At 44.2% G+C, this 18,983-nt stretch overlaps 1 protein-coding gene across 4 annotated transcripts in view; it reads right to left on the bottom strand.

The window, feature by feature from the left end:
* The window catches only part of ZDHHC3 (zinc finger DHHC-type palmitoyltransferase 3), a 34,328-nt gene extending 15,457 nt beyond the window's left edge, over nucleotides 1-18,871 (bottom strand). The window contains exons 1-4 of one of the 4 annotated variants that reach the window (XM_057431411.1): nucleotides 18,706-18,871; nucleotides 16,857-17,209; nucleotides 4,428-4,757; nucleotides 1,234-1,358 (exon numbers count right to left, since the gene is read on the bottom strand). In XM_057431411.1, coding sequence (XP_057287394.1) covers nucleotides 1,234-1,358; nucleotides 4,428-4,733 — 431 coding nt within the window. In that variant the 5' untranslated portion in view covers nucleotides 4,734-4,757; nucleotides 16,857-17,209; nucleotides 18,706-18,871. Of the gene's footprint in view, nucleotides 1-1,233; nucleotides 1,359-4,427; nucleotides 4,758-16,527; nucleotides 16,650-16,856; nucleotides 17,266-18,705 lie in introns of those variants that run through there. The other 3 variants (XM_057431410.1, XM_057431409.1, XM_057431412.1) reach the window with 3 other exon arrangements.
* Between the last annotated feature and the right edge of the window lie 112 nt (nucleotides 18,872-18,983).

The raw sequence follows: 18,983 nt of genomic DNA on the forward strand, positions 1-18,983 counted from the left end.
GATGCATATGCACAACTCTGATGTGTGAAAAAACAATAAAACCCCCTACTCCACAAAGAAGATGTTTGATTCTCAACAGCACCAGTGCTCAGTGGATCGGTTTCCCAAATCTTAATGTCTACAAAGTTTTCTTAAAACACATTAAAAAGGACCATGGAGATGAGGCTTTGTGTTCGTGTTAGGCTACAAGGCGTCAGCAAGCCAGCATTTTAGATGCAAAGTTTCATTCATAATTGAAGAAGTGGCAGAGGGGATTTTACAGTAGCATTAATAAGTGATAGACACGATCGTATTGCTCCTGCTGAAGAACCAACTCCTGATTTTGATTAAGAAAAAAACACCAAAAAAAAAACATTTGCAAACTAAAGCTCTGAAAATAAACATGAAAAATGCAAGCAGCCTTACATGTTTGTTCAGCTCAGTACCATGTATTCCCCTCCTCAGAAGACACCTGCACAAATGAGCAGTAAGCCCGATAGGAGCTCTCTCAGCATGTATTGGTTTTGAAGGAAGCAAGGAAAGGACACCAGTGCAAACTCATTGCTTACTGGAACGCAGGTTCACTTGCTTTAAAAGCAGGAGAGAATTTCAGAAGTAGTTAATTCTTTTTGTTCACTGCCTTTACTAGTAAAAAGCTTATTACCAGTTACTCTCTTCAGGGAAGTTTATCCTACCAGAAAAAGCCAGGACATGATACATCAGTAGCTACTAATCTATCACAAAGCACAAAGTAACAGTACTTAATAGAAATGCGCAAGTCAGAACTCTTAAGAGATACACTGTTACATGAACTTTAGTTTAGTTTAGTTACCTGAACTTAAACCTCACTCCTAAATAGAACCTACAGTTAAACAGGTGAGTAAAAACAAACATAGAAAAGATACTGACCTTTGAGAGACATCACATTTTACGGTTTTCTATGCATTCTGGTATAGAATGTCTCTTTTTAAGTAACCTTTACATGTAAAGGTATGGAATGTCAATTACAGGTCTGGAGTCAAGGTAGCATTTGAGGGCTTCTCACTTTGCAAGAAGTGCCCCCAGGCTGCTCTAGATGAAAATGTGCCAGAGAAGGCCTGAGAATTTTTTCAGTGTCTCGCACTATAGGCAACAGAATCTGGATGCCAATCTCTCAATAACTCCAGTCTCAGACACCAAAAACAATTACGATCAAGGCCCACTGGATAATTCCTGAGGTTTTGATAAAAGAGCAATCCTCAGAAAAGCCTTTACCTGCAGTGATGTGCTCTGTCAGGTTTGATGCTACAACACTTTGGGCACTTGTAAACCACCTGTCCTGGCTTTAGCTGTAAACTCTCGATGAACTCCTTTGTGGCATTACCTTTGGGTACAGCACCCTGCAGAAAGAAAAGAAACAGAACAAACCAGAAGATTAACCTGTGAACGTTGCAAGCGCTACAAACAAAAGGATGACTTAAAACAATGGGAGGAGACGGAAAAGAATAAAAACTTCCCTAAGTCTTCTTTCAAGAAGAGCAAGAATAAAAGAAATTAAAATGAGGTCCTAATTCATGAAACCACATACTTCAACATAATTTTGGTTTAAACATCAGTAAATCCTCACTTAAGCAATTAGCCTTTTGCAATCCTATAGTAACCTTAAAATATTTAAGCATCCTCATCCCTCTCTTCACATCCATCAATAAATCCATCATGCCAGTGCTTCATATCACAAACTGGAAGCTGCAGATATTTTATTCCAGTAGAAACAGCTACTTCTGAAGTATCATTGTGTGCACTAAGAGTTGCTGGTAAACACCTTATATATTTATAGCTATGCTTCCATGGGGTATTTGTTATTTAAATGAGGGTTTAACATTCAAGCAGTGAACATTAAGAATCCTCCCACCTGAATAAGACTAGGTAAAACATTCTCAGGCTGTGCGATTCCCACTTTAAAATGTGTGTCTTTAAACAGGTTATGCATTGCTGTTGCTAGAGTCTGGCTTCAAGAGTTTCCAGAGTTTCTAGGACTGTATATTTGCTAAAGAAACACCCAAAACCCATACATGCACACCCCCAAGCCACAAACCCCCCCACCCCTGCCCCCAACCCCCCCCAAAATCCCCTCGAAAGTCATGAAATGGGCTGTATGAGATCAGTACTGGTACATTGGCACAAATGCACCTCTGCGGATGCAAGGCTTTTATACTGGAACAAAAGCAGGGATGTAATATTTTAACAGGTTTCTGATGCCTCTTTTTAACACATCTGTATGACCTAACAACAACAACAGGAATAATACACAGCAATGAAAGAACTGCACATTAAACTGGTACCATAAGGCTTTCTTGAGCAGTCTCTGGGCTTTGCCACAAAAACCTCCCAACAGGCCTGGCCAATTTAAAAATTACCAAGACCCATTTCCACAAAATGCTACAACTCAGATGCTCTGTCTTTAGTACAGAACCACAGAATGAACTAGGCAAGAAAAGGCCCTTCAGATCAAGTCCAACCGTTCCCAGCACTGCCAAGGCCACCACTAACCCATGGCACCGAGGCCTCGTCTCCACGCTGTGTGGAGACACTTGCAGGGACGGTGACTGCAGCCCTGCCCTGGGCAGCCTGTTCCAGTGCCTGAGCACCCTCTGGGGACGGAACTGTTCCTCAGCTCCAGTCTAAACCTCCCCTGTCACAGCTTGAGACCATTTCCTCTTGTCCTATTGCTTGTTACTTGGGACATCAGCCACCCCCTTTCTCCATCCTCCTGTCAGGTAGCTGTATGCAGCAAAACTCAGAACCTTACGAATGTTTTAGCAAGACATCACAGGAAGCAGTTCCTGAAAAGCATGCCACAGGCTATCAATTGTGAAGGATTCAGGTGTTCACTTATTTATAATTAGAATTGGTTTTGTTTGCCTCAGCAGTGCTTTCTGTTTCATTTTGATCCTAGACATGCCCCTGGTTCCCCATGTCCCGTCAGCATCTTTCATCCCTGACTCACACTGTCTGACAGATGTTGCTGCACCCCCTCACTTTATCTTCCCTCCTCTGTATTTTTTAGCTGATTGCCTCATTAAAAAAATCAGAATCCCACTGCCTCTCATCATCCACACACAAATTCTACCACATATTAGGAATTCACATATCTTTTCCCAATTACTCTGCATAGAGATTGTATCTGCTGCTCCAACACTGCTTGCCCAGCCTGCTTCAGAATACAGCTTTTGTTTCAGCAGAGTTCCTGCTAACTCTGCAGAATAATTCCAGTGACTTGAAGGTCCCCAGGCATTAAAGCTACACAATATACAATAATTAACAACAAGAACGAACCCCCAGGGTACAAACTATATAACAAATTGCTGCAACCCTCTATACCAAAGACCAACAACCAGCACTTTCAGAGCCTCAACTACTGCTTACAGTTCTGCCCAGCAGCAGTGTCGTGCAAGTCATTAGTCTACTATAAACTGTGAAATTACCCCAAAGCAAGCCATTTCTGCAGTGCTGTGGCTTCTGGGATTGCTGGAAACTAATAACCAATGATGACACTGAAGTTCTAATGGCATCTAACAAGGTTTCAAGTAGCAAATGATGTTTGGAAGGAATAATTAGAGTATCAGAGGCACATGCCATTCACAACAGCAGCAAGAACACTCAGGAGGAAGGGGCCACAAGAGGAGTCTAAGCTTGGTTTTCCTTCCACTGACTAGCAGAGATGGGGTTTTGAGCTGAACCTACTCACCAGTGGTTATTAAGCAACTACACCATCACAGGCCAGTCAGAGTAAGTGTTGTGATACTAAACTCTATCTTCTCACTAGCTGAAAGACAAGAAAGGAGCAGAACAGCTCTCTCAAAAAGCAGTGTCCTACAGAGACATCCGAGAGGGTCTTAGAACTTGTATGCTTCCCACTCACCTAGAACTGTCAGCTCTTTAGTATGCTCACACAGTCTTTATTTCAGCATGGTCCAGTACACTCAACTAAATCACTAGTATGAGAGATGGTAACATGGCTTTTCAAACCGATACACATCCTGCTCCCTTCCGGTGAGGCAATACTTGCCAAGGCAGACAACCAAAACCAGCTTTTCCAGCTTGCCCGTTTGTCAAGACAGGACAAGCCACATACACACACACACACACACACACACACACACACACACACACACACCCCAGATCTGCTACTGGGAGGGGGGGAAAGTGTCAGAGAGAAACACTCTCCTTCCCAGGGCAAAAAGAGAGGAGCTGCTTGCACAATGGGAATCTAAAGCTGAGTCCTTTGCATCTGACTTGAGTGGGAGGAGAAATTAGCATACCACATCAGCAGCCTCAATCTGTAGGGTGACACACAAAAGTTATTTAAATCTGCCACTCACTCAAGCAACTGAGTTCCCCAACATGTAGCAGACAAGAAAAACACTGCCTGCTTTTTTCCGAGACATTACAGAGAGAGGTATACTTACTGGATCTGTCAGCATAGCACGAAAATGTGAAGCCAAAGCGAGGAAAGCCAAGGTGTTGAACAGCGTGCCATTGATGACACTATAAACATAATCTCTTGATGGAACTAGCATGACAAGGAGGACTACAAAGTCGGCATAGAACACCAGCATCCAGGTAACAACAGCACATGCAATACCACAGCCATCTCGAATAAACCACATTGTTCCCAGGGAAGCGTGGCTAGGAGGTGGGACACACTTTTCTGGCTGGAGGTATTCAGGTTTCCTTTCAATATCTCGGAAGCGGTGGACTGGAGTAAGCATCATAGGCTATTATGTCCATACTTGCATCTGAAAGAGAGTCAGAAACAGTGGTCACTGCTTTGCAAGACATGCAGACCTCTGTTCTCATAATGGCACAGGGATCATGTGGGAAATGCCACACTGCAGAAAGGGAGTTGAAAAAGCAAAAAAGGTAAACAAATGAAGCACAAAATAAGGAATTTGGAAACCAGACTACTGTGCTTATCAGAACACTTCTTACTCAGAAGACTTTCTAAGTGCTTTTAAGGAATTAACTTTTTTTAATTAAGTGCTTGCTTAATTACACATGAAGTCCACCCATGTGCCACCTCCACCCCCTAAGAGGAAACACAACAAGTGTTTTAATGAAGAGAAAGTGATCAGGTAGGTATGAAAAGGAGCTGCCTATTCAGCTCCAGGAACTGAAGCAAGACCTGGACACTTTATGCAAGATAAAAAGGAAAGACTTGGCACAGCTGGCAGGGTCCCTTTTTGCTGCCTCTGACCTGGGGAAGAGAAAAGTCTCTCCTACAGATACTGGGAAACTTAGCAAGTGGAAGAAATTTCCTTTTTCCTTATGCACTGACTCACAGCTTTGGGGTAAAAGTGCCAAACCGAACCACTGCAAAGTTACAGTGGCAGGAACTGCTGAAGAAGCAACACAAGCGAAGATCTTGACATAAATTTCTAGTCTTGGCTGGAGGATGCTCTTCCCAAACAACAGCTATCTCCCACTCTCGTCTCCTCTTTTGACCTTATGTCCCTTGTAAGTCTTCTGTTTTGCTGTGCTTCTCCCACCACCTCCATCACAGAATCATAGAATGGTTTGGGTTGGAAAGGATCTTACAGCTCATCCAGTTCCAACTCCCTGACACAGGCAGGGACACCTTCCACTAGACCATGTTGCTCCAAGTCCAGTCCAACCTGGCCTTGAATGGCATCCCCTAAGAGCATGTTTGACATCCCCTAAGAGCATTTGTTTTACCTCCCCTTTAGCACTTCTAGCTAACCCCCCTCCACTGTAATAAGGGCATTAACATGACATTTGCAGCCATTGCTCTGTCCTCACCATCTCTGCAAGAGGATTTGTCAATCCAGAAGGTAAGGTCCAAACTAGTTGATTCTATGATTCCATGACCTTGGACCCAGAAACTGCAGTACTCCAAGTATGCACGTCTCTTTCAACGCCTACCAAAAGTAGGCATTTGAGAAAACAAGAAAAGTACTTGTAAGATATTGGCAGGGGATCAATCAAACTGCCCTGTGAACACACACCACTCCATGTAACAGCACACCCACAATGCTATGCCTTGAAAGTGGCTCTTTACACACCCAGCAAGTTCTTCCGAAGACACTTCTTCATGGAGTATTTGCACGATGCTCTAAACCACTCCAACCTCTACATATAAAGACTCACCTTCTACACAAAATAGCTACAATAACTACTACCAAATACACCGAATTACATATACCTGAACGGAAGGGTTCAGCCTCCTCCCATTTCAACCTGTGAGGATTATTCTGCTTTGCTAAAAAGAGTGCATTTTCCTGTTTTACTTCAGAGAAAGGGAAACAGTGTTCACCATTAATTATGCTTTCTGCCCCAACAGTTCTACTGAAGCTATTTTTATGTTCAATTGTTAAAAAAATGACACTGTTGCCTATACAAAACGGGTAAATCTTGCAGCAAACATAGTGAGAGGATCGCAAAAGTACCTATGACCTTAAACATCTCTCAATCTCTTTTACTGCAAAGTTCTGCCAAGTACCAGGGGAAAGCTCTATTTGGCCTAACACCAACCTAAACAGAGGTGCTACTGCCCCTACCTAGACAAGAAAGGAGATCATAGAACAGTTTAGGTTGGAAGGGACTTTCAACGGTCATCTAGTCCAACCCCCTTCAATGAGCAGGGACATCTTATTTGCCTTCTAGTTGTTATTTCAAGAGGACCAAATTCATAAGAGGACAATTAGTCTTTCACAGCCAAAAAGGAAGGTTATGAATGAGCAAGATGATTAATTATATTGAAGCACAGAAGTGATGAGGCTCACGTGTGTTAGTGCGAGTGACATGGAACAGAGGTGACTGGAACTGTTGCTGGCACAGTGAGAGGCAAAAGTCAGGACCACAAAGTTTCTAGGTACACAGAAGTGGGTGAGCCAGACCACTTACAGCATTTGTTTTCCTAGCTAAAACTAGGAGAGTTAGGTAGCTGCTTATATTCCTGCTCTGAGCACTTAGTATGCTGCCAAGTGAGAGAATTTAAGTATTTTATGAATGTGAAGAAAGTCACATGGATAATGTTAAAGCACAGTCATATGTATAAATACATCAACACACAACAGAAAAATCAAGATGAAAATGAGCCCGTGAGGAGCTCATTTACTTCGGTTAGAAAACCAAAACAAACCCAAAAGCCACCCAACCTCTTCTCCCCATTCACAAAATTCATATACCACATTGCAATTACTTTGTATTTTAACCACAGCTATAATTTAGCCTCATAACTCCTGATATTTAGGGAGAAACAGTGATGATCTAAACAATCTGGTGGTCTAAGTTCAGATAAATCTATCCCTACTAGTAAATCCATACCTTTTGCCCAGTTTGTCACAATTTCTGTGAGGATACTTGCATGTTCCTGCATTCCCAGCATATCTTAAAGCCTCAAACCCTCCTTCAAGGAAACAGGTTAACCTTCCCTGCATTATTTAATAATCATATTAAAGCTGTTACACTGGTTTGCCAACTCAAAATAAAGCTGACTTAATTAAAGAATTGTAAAACCACATAATGGTTTGGGTTGGAAAGGACCTTAAGATCATCCAGTTCCAACCCCCTGGCATGGGCAGGGACACCTCACACTAGACCATGTCACCCTAGGCTCTGTCCAACCTGGCCTTGAACACTGCCAGGAACGGGGCATTCATCACTTCTTCGGACAACCTGTGCCAGTGCCTCACCACCCACCTCACAACAATGTTTAGCTGTCAGTAATACCCTATTGCATTAAAAAAAAAGGAAAATAGTAATTTAGGTGGTCGGTTTTCCAACAGAAGTCTTAGAATTGACACATCAGGTGCAGTAACATCTTGTCTAGTCCTGAACACAGACTTCCAGGATCTTTTGCCTAGACTCAGACTTTTTCTTCCCCTACACCCTGAGGTTCTGCTTCCCAAAGTAAAGTAATGAAAAAGTCACAGGAAAAGCAAACTCCTATTTAACAGAGGGATTAGTACGACAAGTTACTTTAAAGTCAGTAGAAACTGACTGAAAGCTAGACAAATACATAGCGATTAAAACTGTGGGTTAAGTCTTAAACAGCACACTTCAGCAGTCAAATAAAAATCTATTGCTCTTGCAAATGAATGCAGGAAGTGATTTCACTCCAGTAAGAGTTTTACAGCTGTCTCTCAAAAACAGCATTGAGCTGAACTGGGGGACTGGGAGAAGCTATTGCTGTGTAACTAAGGAGAAAATGGAAGAAGCCTTGAGGCACCTCAGTGTGAGAGTCTGGGGACTCGTTTCTGCAGTGCACTGAGGAAGCAGTTAAGAGGATAGAGCAAAGGCCTTAAATTCTGCCTTCTGGCTGGAGGATAAATTTGTTATTTAATGTTCTTCTGTTATTTAATGCTTGCTTTAGAGGCATCATAAGGCTTCAAAATAAAAAATAAAAAAAAATCACTAATAAGTACATAAACACCATACTTTAGTTGAGAAATACATGTGTTCTAGTGTACACTATCTTAAGAGTCAAGTTATAGGAGCTTAACAGTCTCAACTTCCCTTTTACATGACCCAGTTGTGTTCTCCTCTTACATACACAAACATCTGTTTGTTTTTATGTTGGCAACCTGGTATTTTCATATGAATAATAATAATTACAACAAAGATTGGAAGGGAGTGGGGAGAAGAAAACAGCAAGTTGGCCTAATCATGCTGCATATGAACTTAATTCGTAACACACAGAATATGCCAGTCCTTCCTGCTCTGGAGCAAACAACATGTTAATGATGAAGGCAAAGGGCTTAATAACTGAATCACGGTGTCAGGCTACAAGTGGGGCCACAAGATAAGTGCGAGATACAGTGACAATGCACACATCAATTTAGCTTAAGGACATGTCAGAGGAAAGACCTTGTCTTCTTTTTTATCTGGAAGGCATTTGGCATTACAGGAATAATTGAGAAACCACGTAATATACAAATGAGAAATATAAATGAAACAAATTAAAATCTACTTCCCGCTACAAAAACACTTAAAATATGCTATTACACCCTATGTAAATTAAGTAACTGTAACAAAAATCTACTTTTTAATGGCCTGTGGCCAACGAATGCGTTTAGAATGAGCTAAGGAATGATGTGGGCCTTCACCCAATGTGTACGTGAAAGCTACCTGAGGTTCTGATGTTCTAAAACTTATACCAAGCTTAATGGCATCATTATCATAATCGCGCTGACTTTCATGGAATTACTCATGCTAGTGAAGTCAAGCACATGGGTATGACTTGCAAAACTACACTATTACTCCATACACTGGAACCATTTCCACTATTAGAATCAGGGACTTATAGAATGGTTTGGGTTAAAAGGGACCTCGAAAGTCATCTAGTTCCTTAACACTGAACTTTGGGAAAGTTACGTTTTGTCACATGAACTAAGTGAAGTTCTGCCAATTACATTAAAGCAATTCTGAAAGACAAAAAATAAAAACACAAGAAATGCAACCAGGGCCTATCATGGGCATTCTGTTGAGGTTTTCAGCTTGGGTTTTTATGTATTTTAAGGAGATACTTAAGAACAGATTTTATGACACACACAAAGTACACTGACAGTACGTTGAGAGCTGACAAGTAACATTTTTACCTTTTATTGTCACCAGAAGAAATCATACATACATCACCAGTCAGATTATATTCATGACAGCTGAACTAAGTGATCCAGATCCACAGGACAGGATGTCCCTTTAAACAAACCCAATAAACTCCAAGTACAAACTGCAAGAGAGGTAATTTTGAAGTGTATTCCATTTTTCTGTACATAAAACCGCATCAATTAAACCACTGGATATTTAATCTTCCTTTGCAACAGAAAGTAGAGAAAGTGTTTTCTAACTAACAGGATATTTACCTTCTCGTGCCATACTTTCATACAGCTCAAATCTAACAAGAAGCCTGTAAAGACTTGCCAAAGCAATTTCTAGCAGGGGTAATAAGGAAATATCAGTATTCATGTATGTTTTCCTAATAGCTCCTGCAAGGCCTAAAAAGCTTTAACTGATCTGCAGGAGTGGAACAAGCAGCCCAGCTATGCTGAGAATTTTTTGGCTGACTGCAGATTCATCCAGATACCCATCAGTATGGCAGTTTCCAACTCCTGGTTTACAAAACCCTGGAGGGCCAATGGGACATATCTCACAGGTCTGCGAAAGGCAGCTAAAAAAAGCAAGCCTATTATTAGCAGGCTTAATTTGCCAGAGCGCTGCACTTCCATTGGAAGTACACGCATGGAATCCTAAACAAGCAACAAAATAAACCCAAACCCAACCCGAAACAGGCCCAAAACTACTCCTTTTGGGTTAAAATGGCAAAAACAATGGCAAAGGATCAGGCACGGAGCTTAACTTTGCACCAACAGGACACCCTGTGACTCAGATCAGAATGTCTCAAGGCAAAGCCTAACCTAGTCCTACTCCAGCCACCCCAAGAGCAGGTAATGGAGTTATGCCTAGCACAACTAATTTGTCATTCTTCCTCTGGAATTTCAGGCCATATTATAAGGAGTAGAGTTTCAGCCTAAGTACTACATTACCAACTATGTGTCTGCTTTTAGCAAGAGGCTCAAACATCCCTGATTCCCCTGAAGCCTTTGGCTACTTAAGTCATGCCATTTCTACAGTTTCAGTTCCCACACTGAAGGCAAATGGCATAAAGAAATCAGAATGTGAATTATAGTAAATACATTAAAAATAATCTGAATAAATTACAAGGCTTAAAACAAATCTGTGTTTTCTGAGGCTAATTACACAGGCTTGGATTACTTTGCCTTGGAAAGGAGGAAAGAGCACACAAAACCAGATGGTAACCCAGTTACAACGTTTTTCTATATATGAAGGGAGGAAATGGCTATATTTCAATGCTACTTTATAGTAATGGTTTAGAAACTGTTTATCTCACTATTTTGATGAATCTTACTATTTTTTATTTAGGAATGATTTTGAAGAGGCCATGTGTGAACCAGACCTTTGTAAAAATGTATCATACCTTCATTATTTTTATTTGAAGCACTTCATTAGAGGGGAAGATTTAACTGAAGTCATGCATTTCTGAAGAATACATTTGAACAAGAGTATGAAAACATTGAGGGAACTTCTCCCTAAGAAAGAAGGGGAAGGGACTACCTTGAAGACATCTGTCAGATCTAGAAACTCCATCCTGAGGCCAGGATCAGTATGAGAGTGACAGGCTCAAAAGAGACGCAGCCACATAAGGCAGAAACCTCACAGTTTTGTTCTCATTTACATCAGTGTAAACAAGAACAGTGCCAGAGGAATTCCATTAGTAGGAGCGTAAGGAAAATAAGACCACATTTTCTCAATTAAAAACATGGAGGGTTTCCTATCCTAATGTTTGTGGTATGTAATCTCTCAGGACAGACAGTAGCAGCTTCCTGGTTAATGTCTTTATCATTTCTGTTTAACTAATGGGTATGTATCATATAAATAAGTTATAACATGATAAAGACTGACCTAAGAGTCTGAGTTATCCTGCAAGTGACTGCACCCCTCCTACAGGGCCTGTCAGCTGCTGGTCTGAGCCAAGGAGAGGAGATCAAGACAATGTAGTTACTGTCCGAGGTACATCAACACTGCAGTACTATGGAGAAGAGACAAAACTGGGGCAACATCTAGGCACAGGACGCAAGTCCCAAGGGCAACAGAGACTAAGTTCAGGCTTAATCTGATGGCAACGTTACTGTTCTTGGTAAGCTTTTCACAGAAATGGAAGGTGCTTTATAAAACTGGCACTAAGTATGGGCCATTACAAAATAACTTAGGATAACTTTTAAACTGACAGAGCTGCAACAGAGAAATTCTGTCACATCAATCTTACAGTTTCCTCACAGACTGAATACACACAAGCTACTTAAGTAAAAGAGAAGTATTCATCCTGAACATACAAATACAAATCACTTTTGTCTCATTGCCACCTATCTGGAACAAGTATAGGAAGGAAAGAGCAGTCCTGCAAGAAGGGCCTGTGCTAGGAAATATAACACAACAAATGGAGTGTCCTGTTTTCCTACAGCACTGCAGTTATCCTGAATAGACAGTTCTGATGGACAGAACAGAAGAATCTGTCCTGGTCTTCCAGACAGCTTTGGAATTTTGATGCTGACTCAGGATTTAAAACAAGCCATGGATTGAGGGAATTTAAATTCTCAATTTGCCCTATGTCAACTTCTAACAGAAGAAAAACAAAAAGCAAAGACAAAATATTAAAGAGGGGAGGTTTGTCTATACAACTAGTACTATTTGTAGCACCTATCTGAAAAACCACACTGCTTTTATGGCATACGGAATACATTTTGAACAGCAGCAGGAGACAGTTTCAGCTTTAAAGTCTGAATCATAGTAAGAAGCTGGCAGAACCATCCTAGTCTAAAAAATATTCTGCGTATTATCTTTCCAGGCAGAAAGCACACTTTACCAGACATATCCTTTCACACAGACTGTCTAACCCAGTATTTGGCTCTCACCTGTGCCTGCTACAACCCCCCTTCACAAGCGTGAACAAGTCACTCAGCCTCTCTATTTTATTCCCCCACTTGTAGTGTATACTTCTTCCCTACCATACAGGGTAGGGAAGATACCGGTATGAAGGCTGGAAGCCATTTAGATTTTAAATCTAAATGCTATACCTAAGCAGGTAACTAAACCAAATACAGAAAACACATAGGGTATACATTAAAACAGCAAATTAATGACACAGGGACCAAAGAATTATCACCTCTATCCTGAAAAGGCCTGAAGTGAAAATCACAACTGTTAGGATCCACCTTTGTGATGTTAAGAGTTGGGCTAGAAGAAACATATGATGCTACCTCAGAGAACTGGAAAAACCTGCAGGTTCAAAGTGGCTGTACGTTAAAGCTTTTGAAATATAGTAAAGAACTCATGAGCTGGCAAACTGTGTGTTTCTTGTTTTGCTCGCTGTTGCTTTCACATCCACAAGGGATCCCTATCTCCATAAAAAATCCCCATACAATTTCTGTATGGAAACATTAATTTTGTTGTTCTTCGAAACACTGAGAGCTGGAGCCCAGGCTATCTGTGACCCACAGTACATTGCTTATATATTCTATGCTGTATTGGACATTAGTAATTCAAGTAGTCAGTGTAAAGAACGAAGATGTACACCACATTACTATCTCCCTTTATCACTTGCTATAGTCCTCTCTGTATCTATGGTATGGTACTGCTGCCTTTCCACCAGGCCTGTAGATGTTTTGCAGTCTTTTTTTATCTGTTTGGTTTTAACAGCATAGCTCTTGATGCTACCTTTATTCACTCTTAATGTTTCAGCTTGACCCCGTTTGGTTTAACTTTTGCGTGCTGCACCATATTTAAGATTGGTCACCCCTGTCAGTTGTGCTGTATTGCAAAACTCCCAGCTGAACTTCACAAACATGCCATCCACCACCAGCCTGGCAGCAAACACATCAACACAGGCCTTGCATTTCCTCCCGTTCAACATTCCTCTGTTGTCCAAGGGCATTAACACTGAGTTTTCTGTGTTCTTATTTTACTTGCTATTATAGCTCCTAGAACAGTGATTCCCAACATTTTTCCAGCTGAACTCTGCTGCTGTAGCCTTCCTTCTCATTTCCTTACTTTCCCATTCCTGTCATCTGTTTTTACTCCCTGCTCCACCTGCCCCCCAAACCCCCTCCCCTTCCTCCTTGCACTCTACTCCTTCTCCCATAACAGTACCAGCTCTCTATGGTCACCTTGTAACCTGGTGGGGTGAAGAGCTATGAGGCTACAGACAGATCTTTCTCCAGTTTCCAGAAGCACTTCCAAGCAACCCCCTCTCTGGAGGCACAGCCAGAAGCAAGCAAAAGAAGCGAACACACCAGTGCTCCTGCAGAGTAAGACCCACTACCTAGCTGCACCTTGCCTGTAACACATTGCACCTCACTTGCTGGGAACTGCTGTATAATGAGGTGTTTGGCACCCAGAGCCTGCAGAGGCAAGCTGGCTCAGTCTTTTGGATTCCCTCTCTAAAGGACACCGTATAAAGTGTTACTGGCAGCCTTGCTGCACTGCAGTTCCAGTCAAGTTACAAGCTATGTTTTTTTCTTATTGCCTGCACAACCCAGGAAATATGCAGCTCTAATGAGAAAAGCTTTAACTTCTCATTTTCTCTCTAATGCAACCTTAAGATTCAGATTAGTTACATGCATAAGTCAAATGCGATGTTCTGGGTACCATCAATCACATCTGGTTGCTGCAACCAGCGCGGGGAAAATTCAAACTGACAACAAGCCTCTCTACCTTGTCATATTTTACATTACCTGCTGTCTTCTTCCAGAAAGGCAGAAAAACTGTATTCCAGGGTATCACTCTAAGAAAAAGGTCACGTTTACACTGCAGAGGGAGCAGAGGAAGTCATAAGCTCAGTCAATTAATATCTGTAGAGACTGGCTGAGCTACAGCAAGCCGTTTTCACCACTGTGGATGCCCATCACCTACACTATAATCTCCCCTACATGAGAGATACCCTATAACAGATATATGCTGTCTGCACAAGCTTAATGGCTCCACAAGCAAGTTTTCCTGAAATAATGCAACACATGGGTTTAACTTGCATTGACTGTACATGCTGCCAGCTCCTGTTCTGTTGGAGATGCACACCATCCCACCCACCAAGAAATGTAAGTTAGTATTAGATATGGAAAAAAGAGACTCACCAAAGCAGAGTTGCCACTGCCCAGGTTACACACACCCTGTTCTCCTTTGCAGACACAAAGAAAAACACCCCCAAAAACTATATAAATACTTGGGCGCAGCAGACCATCATATGCTGAAGAATTACGCATTCATCTTCTTGCAACCTGCTCCAAATAGTTTGATTGAATTACATTTTTGTTTACACTAAATAAGAAATTTCAAACCAAAATACATGCTCTGTAACAATACCACCCAAAATGAACACTAAACGAAACAGAAACACATACAAAAATACCCAATAGGTGTTAAATGTTGCCACAAATCCTTTAGCTTTTAGGCAGACCTTACATTTGTCCTTTTACAAACCTACAACTGCACAACGCTGCTGGGTCACACCTTCTAATTCTCAATGAGCATTCAGTCAGACACAACTTAAAACCACGAGCAGCTCCCATTGGCATGTCAAATACTGTTTTGCGTCAGTGAGACAGCACTAAGAGCTACACTGACAGAGTCCTCATGTTTGAAGGACTGAGTCTTTATTGTACGTGGGGCTGCATTTTTAGAGGCATATGAATTAACATGTGCCTCACATTGTAACAACTCTTATCACCAAAACACCCTGCAACGCTAAGCAAAAGACTTGCTTGTTGGTTTCACTAAGTGAAGAACCACAGTACTTGCTCAAGCCTTGCTATCTACACCACCAGACATTGAAGGCAGTCACTCAGCCCAGGCCTTCAACCCTTCTCTGTGATTCCACTGTATCAGAGCAAGTTTGAATCTAGGCTCCTTCCCTACACATCTGACACTGTGCACCTTTGCTATCTCAGGAGGCTGGCATACAGCCTCTCTTTCGCATGCTGGAAAAACACAGGTTATCTTTTTGGAATTGGGACCAAAGGGAAGAAATCTAAATGAGCTCTGGTGTCCAAAGCATCCTTCCCTGGCACCCAGGCAGCAGGAGAGCTCAGCAGAGACCAGTGCCGCATCCTCCTCACCTGAGCATGCATTTTATTGAAGACTGTTTCCTAATGTATCCTAATAGTGAGTTCTTGCTACTTCTTAAAAATTACTTTCCTGAAGTACTCCAGTAATACTTAGAAGCTGCTGCTTAAAAGCAGCCCAGATTACTTCCTACTAACATGTAACTCACCACCCACCTCAACTAACCCCAACACAGCACTGTGCCATGGTCTCAACACAGATTACTCCTGTCCCTGAAGTCACAGCTGTCCTCCAGTAGCCTCCCACAGCCGTAGCTAGACACCGAGTGACCATAACCACCTCTGAAGTAGATCAGCAACACTGTCCAGTTGCTCACCAGCAGGCCCATTTCATCACTGCAATGCACTGACAAGTTACAGGATCCCATTCCACCACTCCGTCCCAGTAACAGACCACAGGGCCCCGACGAAATTGCTGGAGGCTCCCAGTTTAAATTTCAGGCCGTGGAGATACTACGCTGCTCTAAGGACCCCCAGAGCAGACCAGCCCAGTATTATTTAACGCATTCAGCCTCCCAGTATTTGAAGCCCAGCGCTGGAAGCCGGCGTACCAAAGGCGTGAGCAGTAGCCCACCTCCCGATTTCCAACCCATGCCAAAAGCTCCAGGTGATGCCGCTGCGGGAGAGGACGCGACCCGCCCGTGCCCGGGGCCCCGCCGAAGGGAAGAGGGTGCACGGAGCGGCCCTTAAGCGGGCTCCCGCACAGCGCGGGGAGCGGGCGGAGGGCCGAGAGGTGCTCCCTGGTTGCGGCGCAGGCGGCGGGCGCTGCACCCGCCTCAGCCCCGGGAGCGGGATAGCCGATCCGCTCCGGTGGGCGACCCGCTCTCCCCTCCGCTCCCTTCCCTCTATCACCTACCCCACAGGCCTCCGCCAACGCCGCCGCACAGCGCCGCTCCCCATCCGCCCCGCGGAGCACCGGCACGGCCCCGCCGCCGCCGCCGCCGCCCCTTACGCTGTGCTCGGCGGGGAGGTGGGGCCGACAGGAACCAGGAAGTGAGCGGCGGCGGGGCCCCGTGAGGCCGGGGTGTGTTTATGTGCAGGGGGTGGTGGTGGTGGAGGGGAATACGGGTTTTGTGGAGAGAAAATAAGCTTTTGGGGACGTATGTTTCCCATGGGGAACGGCTCCCGGCGCCGGGCAGGTTGGATACCTGGTTGGCAGGTATCGGCACACAAGCGGTGGCTCACCTTTGCTTGAGGCTCCCGGTGTCGAGCCATCGCTTCCAGGCTGGACATCCTCGGCAGGCTTTAGTTAATGACGCAGTGGGAATTCTGACATTCCAGGTGGTTCCCTCAGGCTGGCTTTACTTCAGCACGTCATCCGTTTACAAGGTTAGAGGAAAACGCATTGCTTTGTCCTTGCAGAAGCAAACACAACTGACATCGGTTTTGCCTGATAGCCTCCACCGGTGTAGCACATTGAAGGGAACGCCAGTGTCCTTGGAAGTGCTCTTCAGGGCAAGGGGATGCCTTCCGCCCTCCCAGACAAAAAACGAGCCAGGCCTTGGTTTTTCGCACCTCTAGAAAACAGCTGTCTGCAGCTGTAATGGAGATGTGCTAGCTGAGCCTCTGGGCTGTGCAAGAATTCCACTTGCATTAGGTAGGCTCCAGGCTGGGGTGGCAGAAGGGGTAATACAAAAGTAATGATAAGTAATAAAACACTTACTCCTTGCAGCTGGAACTGCCAGCTAAGCCATGAGACAGACAGGACTGGGAGGGAGCCCCCTCCCCCTGTGCTCTCAGTTGGAATCACATGGTGCACCTGCATGGATGCTTTATTTTGGAATTCACTCCTGCAAGGCAGCTTTTAATTTCTCATTACAGTAATTTGGTTCATGCTGGGGAACGTGAGGACACAAAAACTGCTCTGTGGGGCAGACAAAGGGTCCAACACAGATGCAGCACTGGCAAATGCTGCTCAAGGACACACAAACCAGGCCCCTTTCCCACAGGGGCACTGCCCTTGCCTGGTGCTCCCCAGGCTTCCCAAGGAGTATGAGCTACCCAAGCTTGGTCAGGTTCTACTGCTGCTCTCCCACTGAGCAGTCGTGAGCAACCCCCAAGTAACCCCAGTGTTCAGAAACTTGACTCCTTTTACAAGCAGGAAAACCACAGAATGCACCCCAGAAAGCATCCGCTCTGATCTGACTGGTAACAGATGGCATAGCTTGCTAACAGGACCAGACCTAACCCAAACTAAAACCTCCAAAACTTCTTGTTCCAGGCTTGTTCTGCTGGGAGAAGAGAAAGCTCTGGGGAGACCTTAGAGCAGCTTTCAGTGCCGAAAGGGGCAGCAGGAAACCTGCAGAGGGGCTTTGGACAAGGGTCTCTAGGGACATGACAAGGGGAACGGCTTTAACCTGCCAGAGGGGAGACTGAGATGAGCTCTTAGGCAGAAGCTCCTCCCTGTTGTGAGGGTGCTGAGGCGCTGGCACAGGGTGCCCAGAGAAGCTGTGGCTGCCCCATCCCTGGCAGTGCTCAAGGCCAGGTTGGACACAGGGCTTGGAGCAAGCTGCTCTAGCGTGAGGTGTCCCTGCCTGTGGTCCTGTATGCTCGATTAAGGAGTCTCAGAGAGCTAGAAATGCCTGGATAAACTCCACCATTGTGCAATCCTCATGAGCCATGGGTCGTTCTCACCCAAGCAAGCATCATCATCAAGTCAGATAGCAACTTTTACAATTATACACAAGAGCCATGTAAAACAAAGAAAAGTGTTAAACTTACATTAACCCCTCACTGCTCTGAAACTTCGAATTAAGGCTGTCAAAAGAAACCCAGCCTTAATTATTGTTTTAATGTATGTGGTGTTAATTACACTTCCCATGCTCCTTTCCCAGGGATATGTGGCACAGAACCAACAGCACTCTCCTACCGAAGCACTCGGTCTCTTCTCTGCTCCCGCACCAACCCGCCTCGCTCGGTCCTTCCTCCTAGCTAAAAACCTCGCCGTTTCCCCGTTTCTCTCACGGGATTTATCCCTACGGGAGCCCCTCCTAAGCAGAGAGGTACTTCCGCAGCCCCCTTCAGCAGGTTTTACCTCAGCACAGGACAGGCAGCGAGCGGGCGCTGCCCCTTTGGTTTATCATGAGTGTCAGCTCCTCGGAGGAAGCATTTATTCAGGGACGCGGGCCGCTCGCGGGCACCGCGTCCGAGAATGATTCGTCTGCTCCCTATGAAAGCCTTACTGAAGGGGATTTAGGGGCTGCAGGCTCCGCTTCTCCCATGAGGAGATCCCTCACTCTGCGGGCGGAGGGGCAACAATGGCGCCTCAGGGCTCTCCCCCTCCCTCAGCGCGGCGGCCGACACCGTAGAGCG

The sequence above is a fragment of the Pezoporus wallicus genome, unplaced genomic scaffold (assembly GCF_028554395.1).
Source record: "Pezoporus wallicus isolate ANWC-B61680 ecotype Strahan unplaced genomic scaffold, APGP_CSIRO_Pwel_v1 scaffold_11491, whole genome shotgun sequence".
Lineage (NCBI taxonomy): Eukaryota > Metazoa > Chordata > Aves > Psittaciformes > Psittacidae > Pezoporus > Pezoporus wallicus.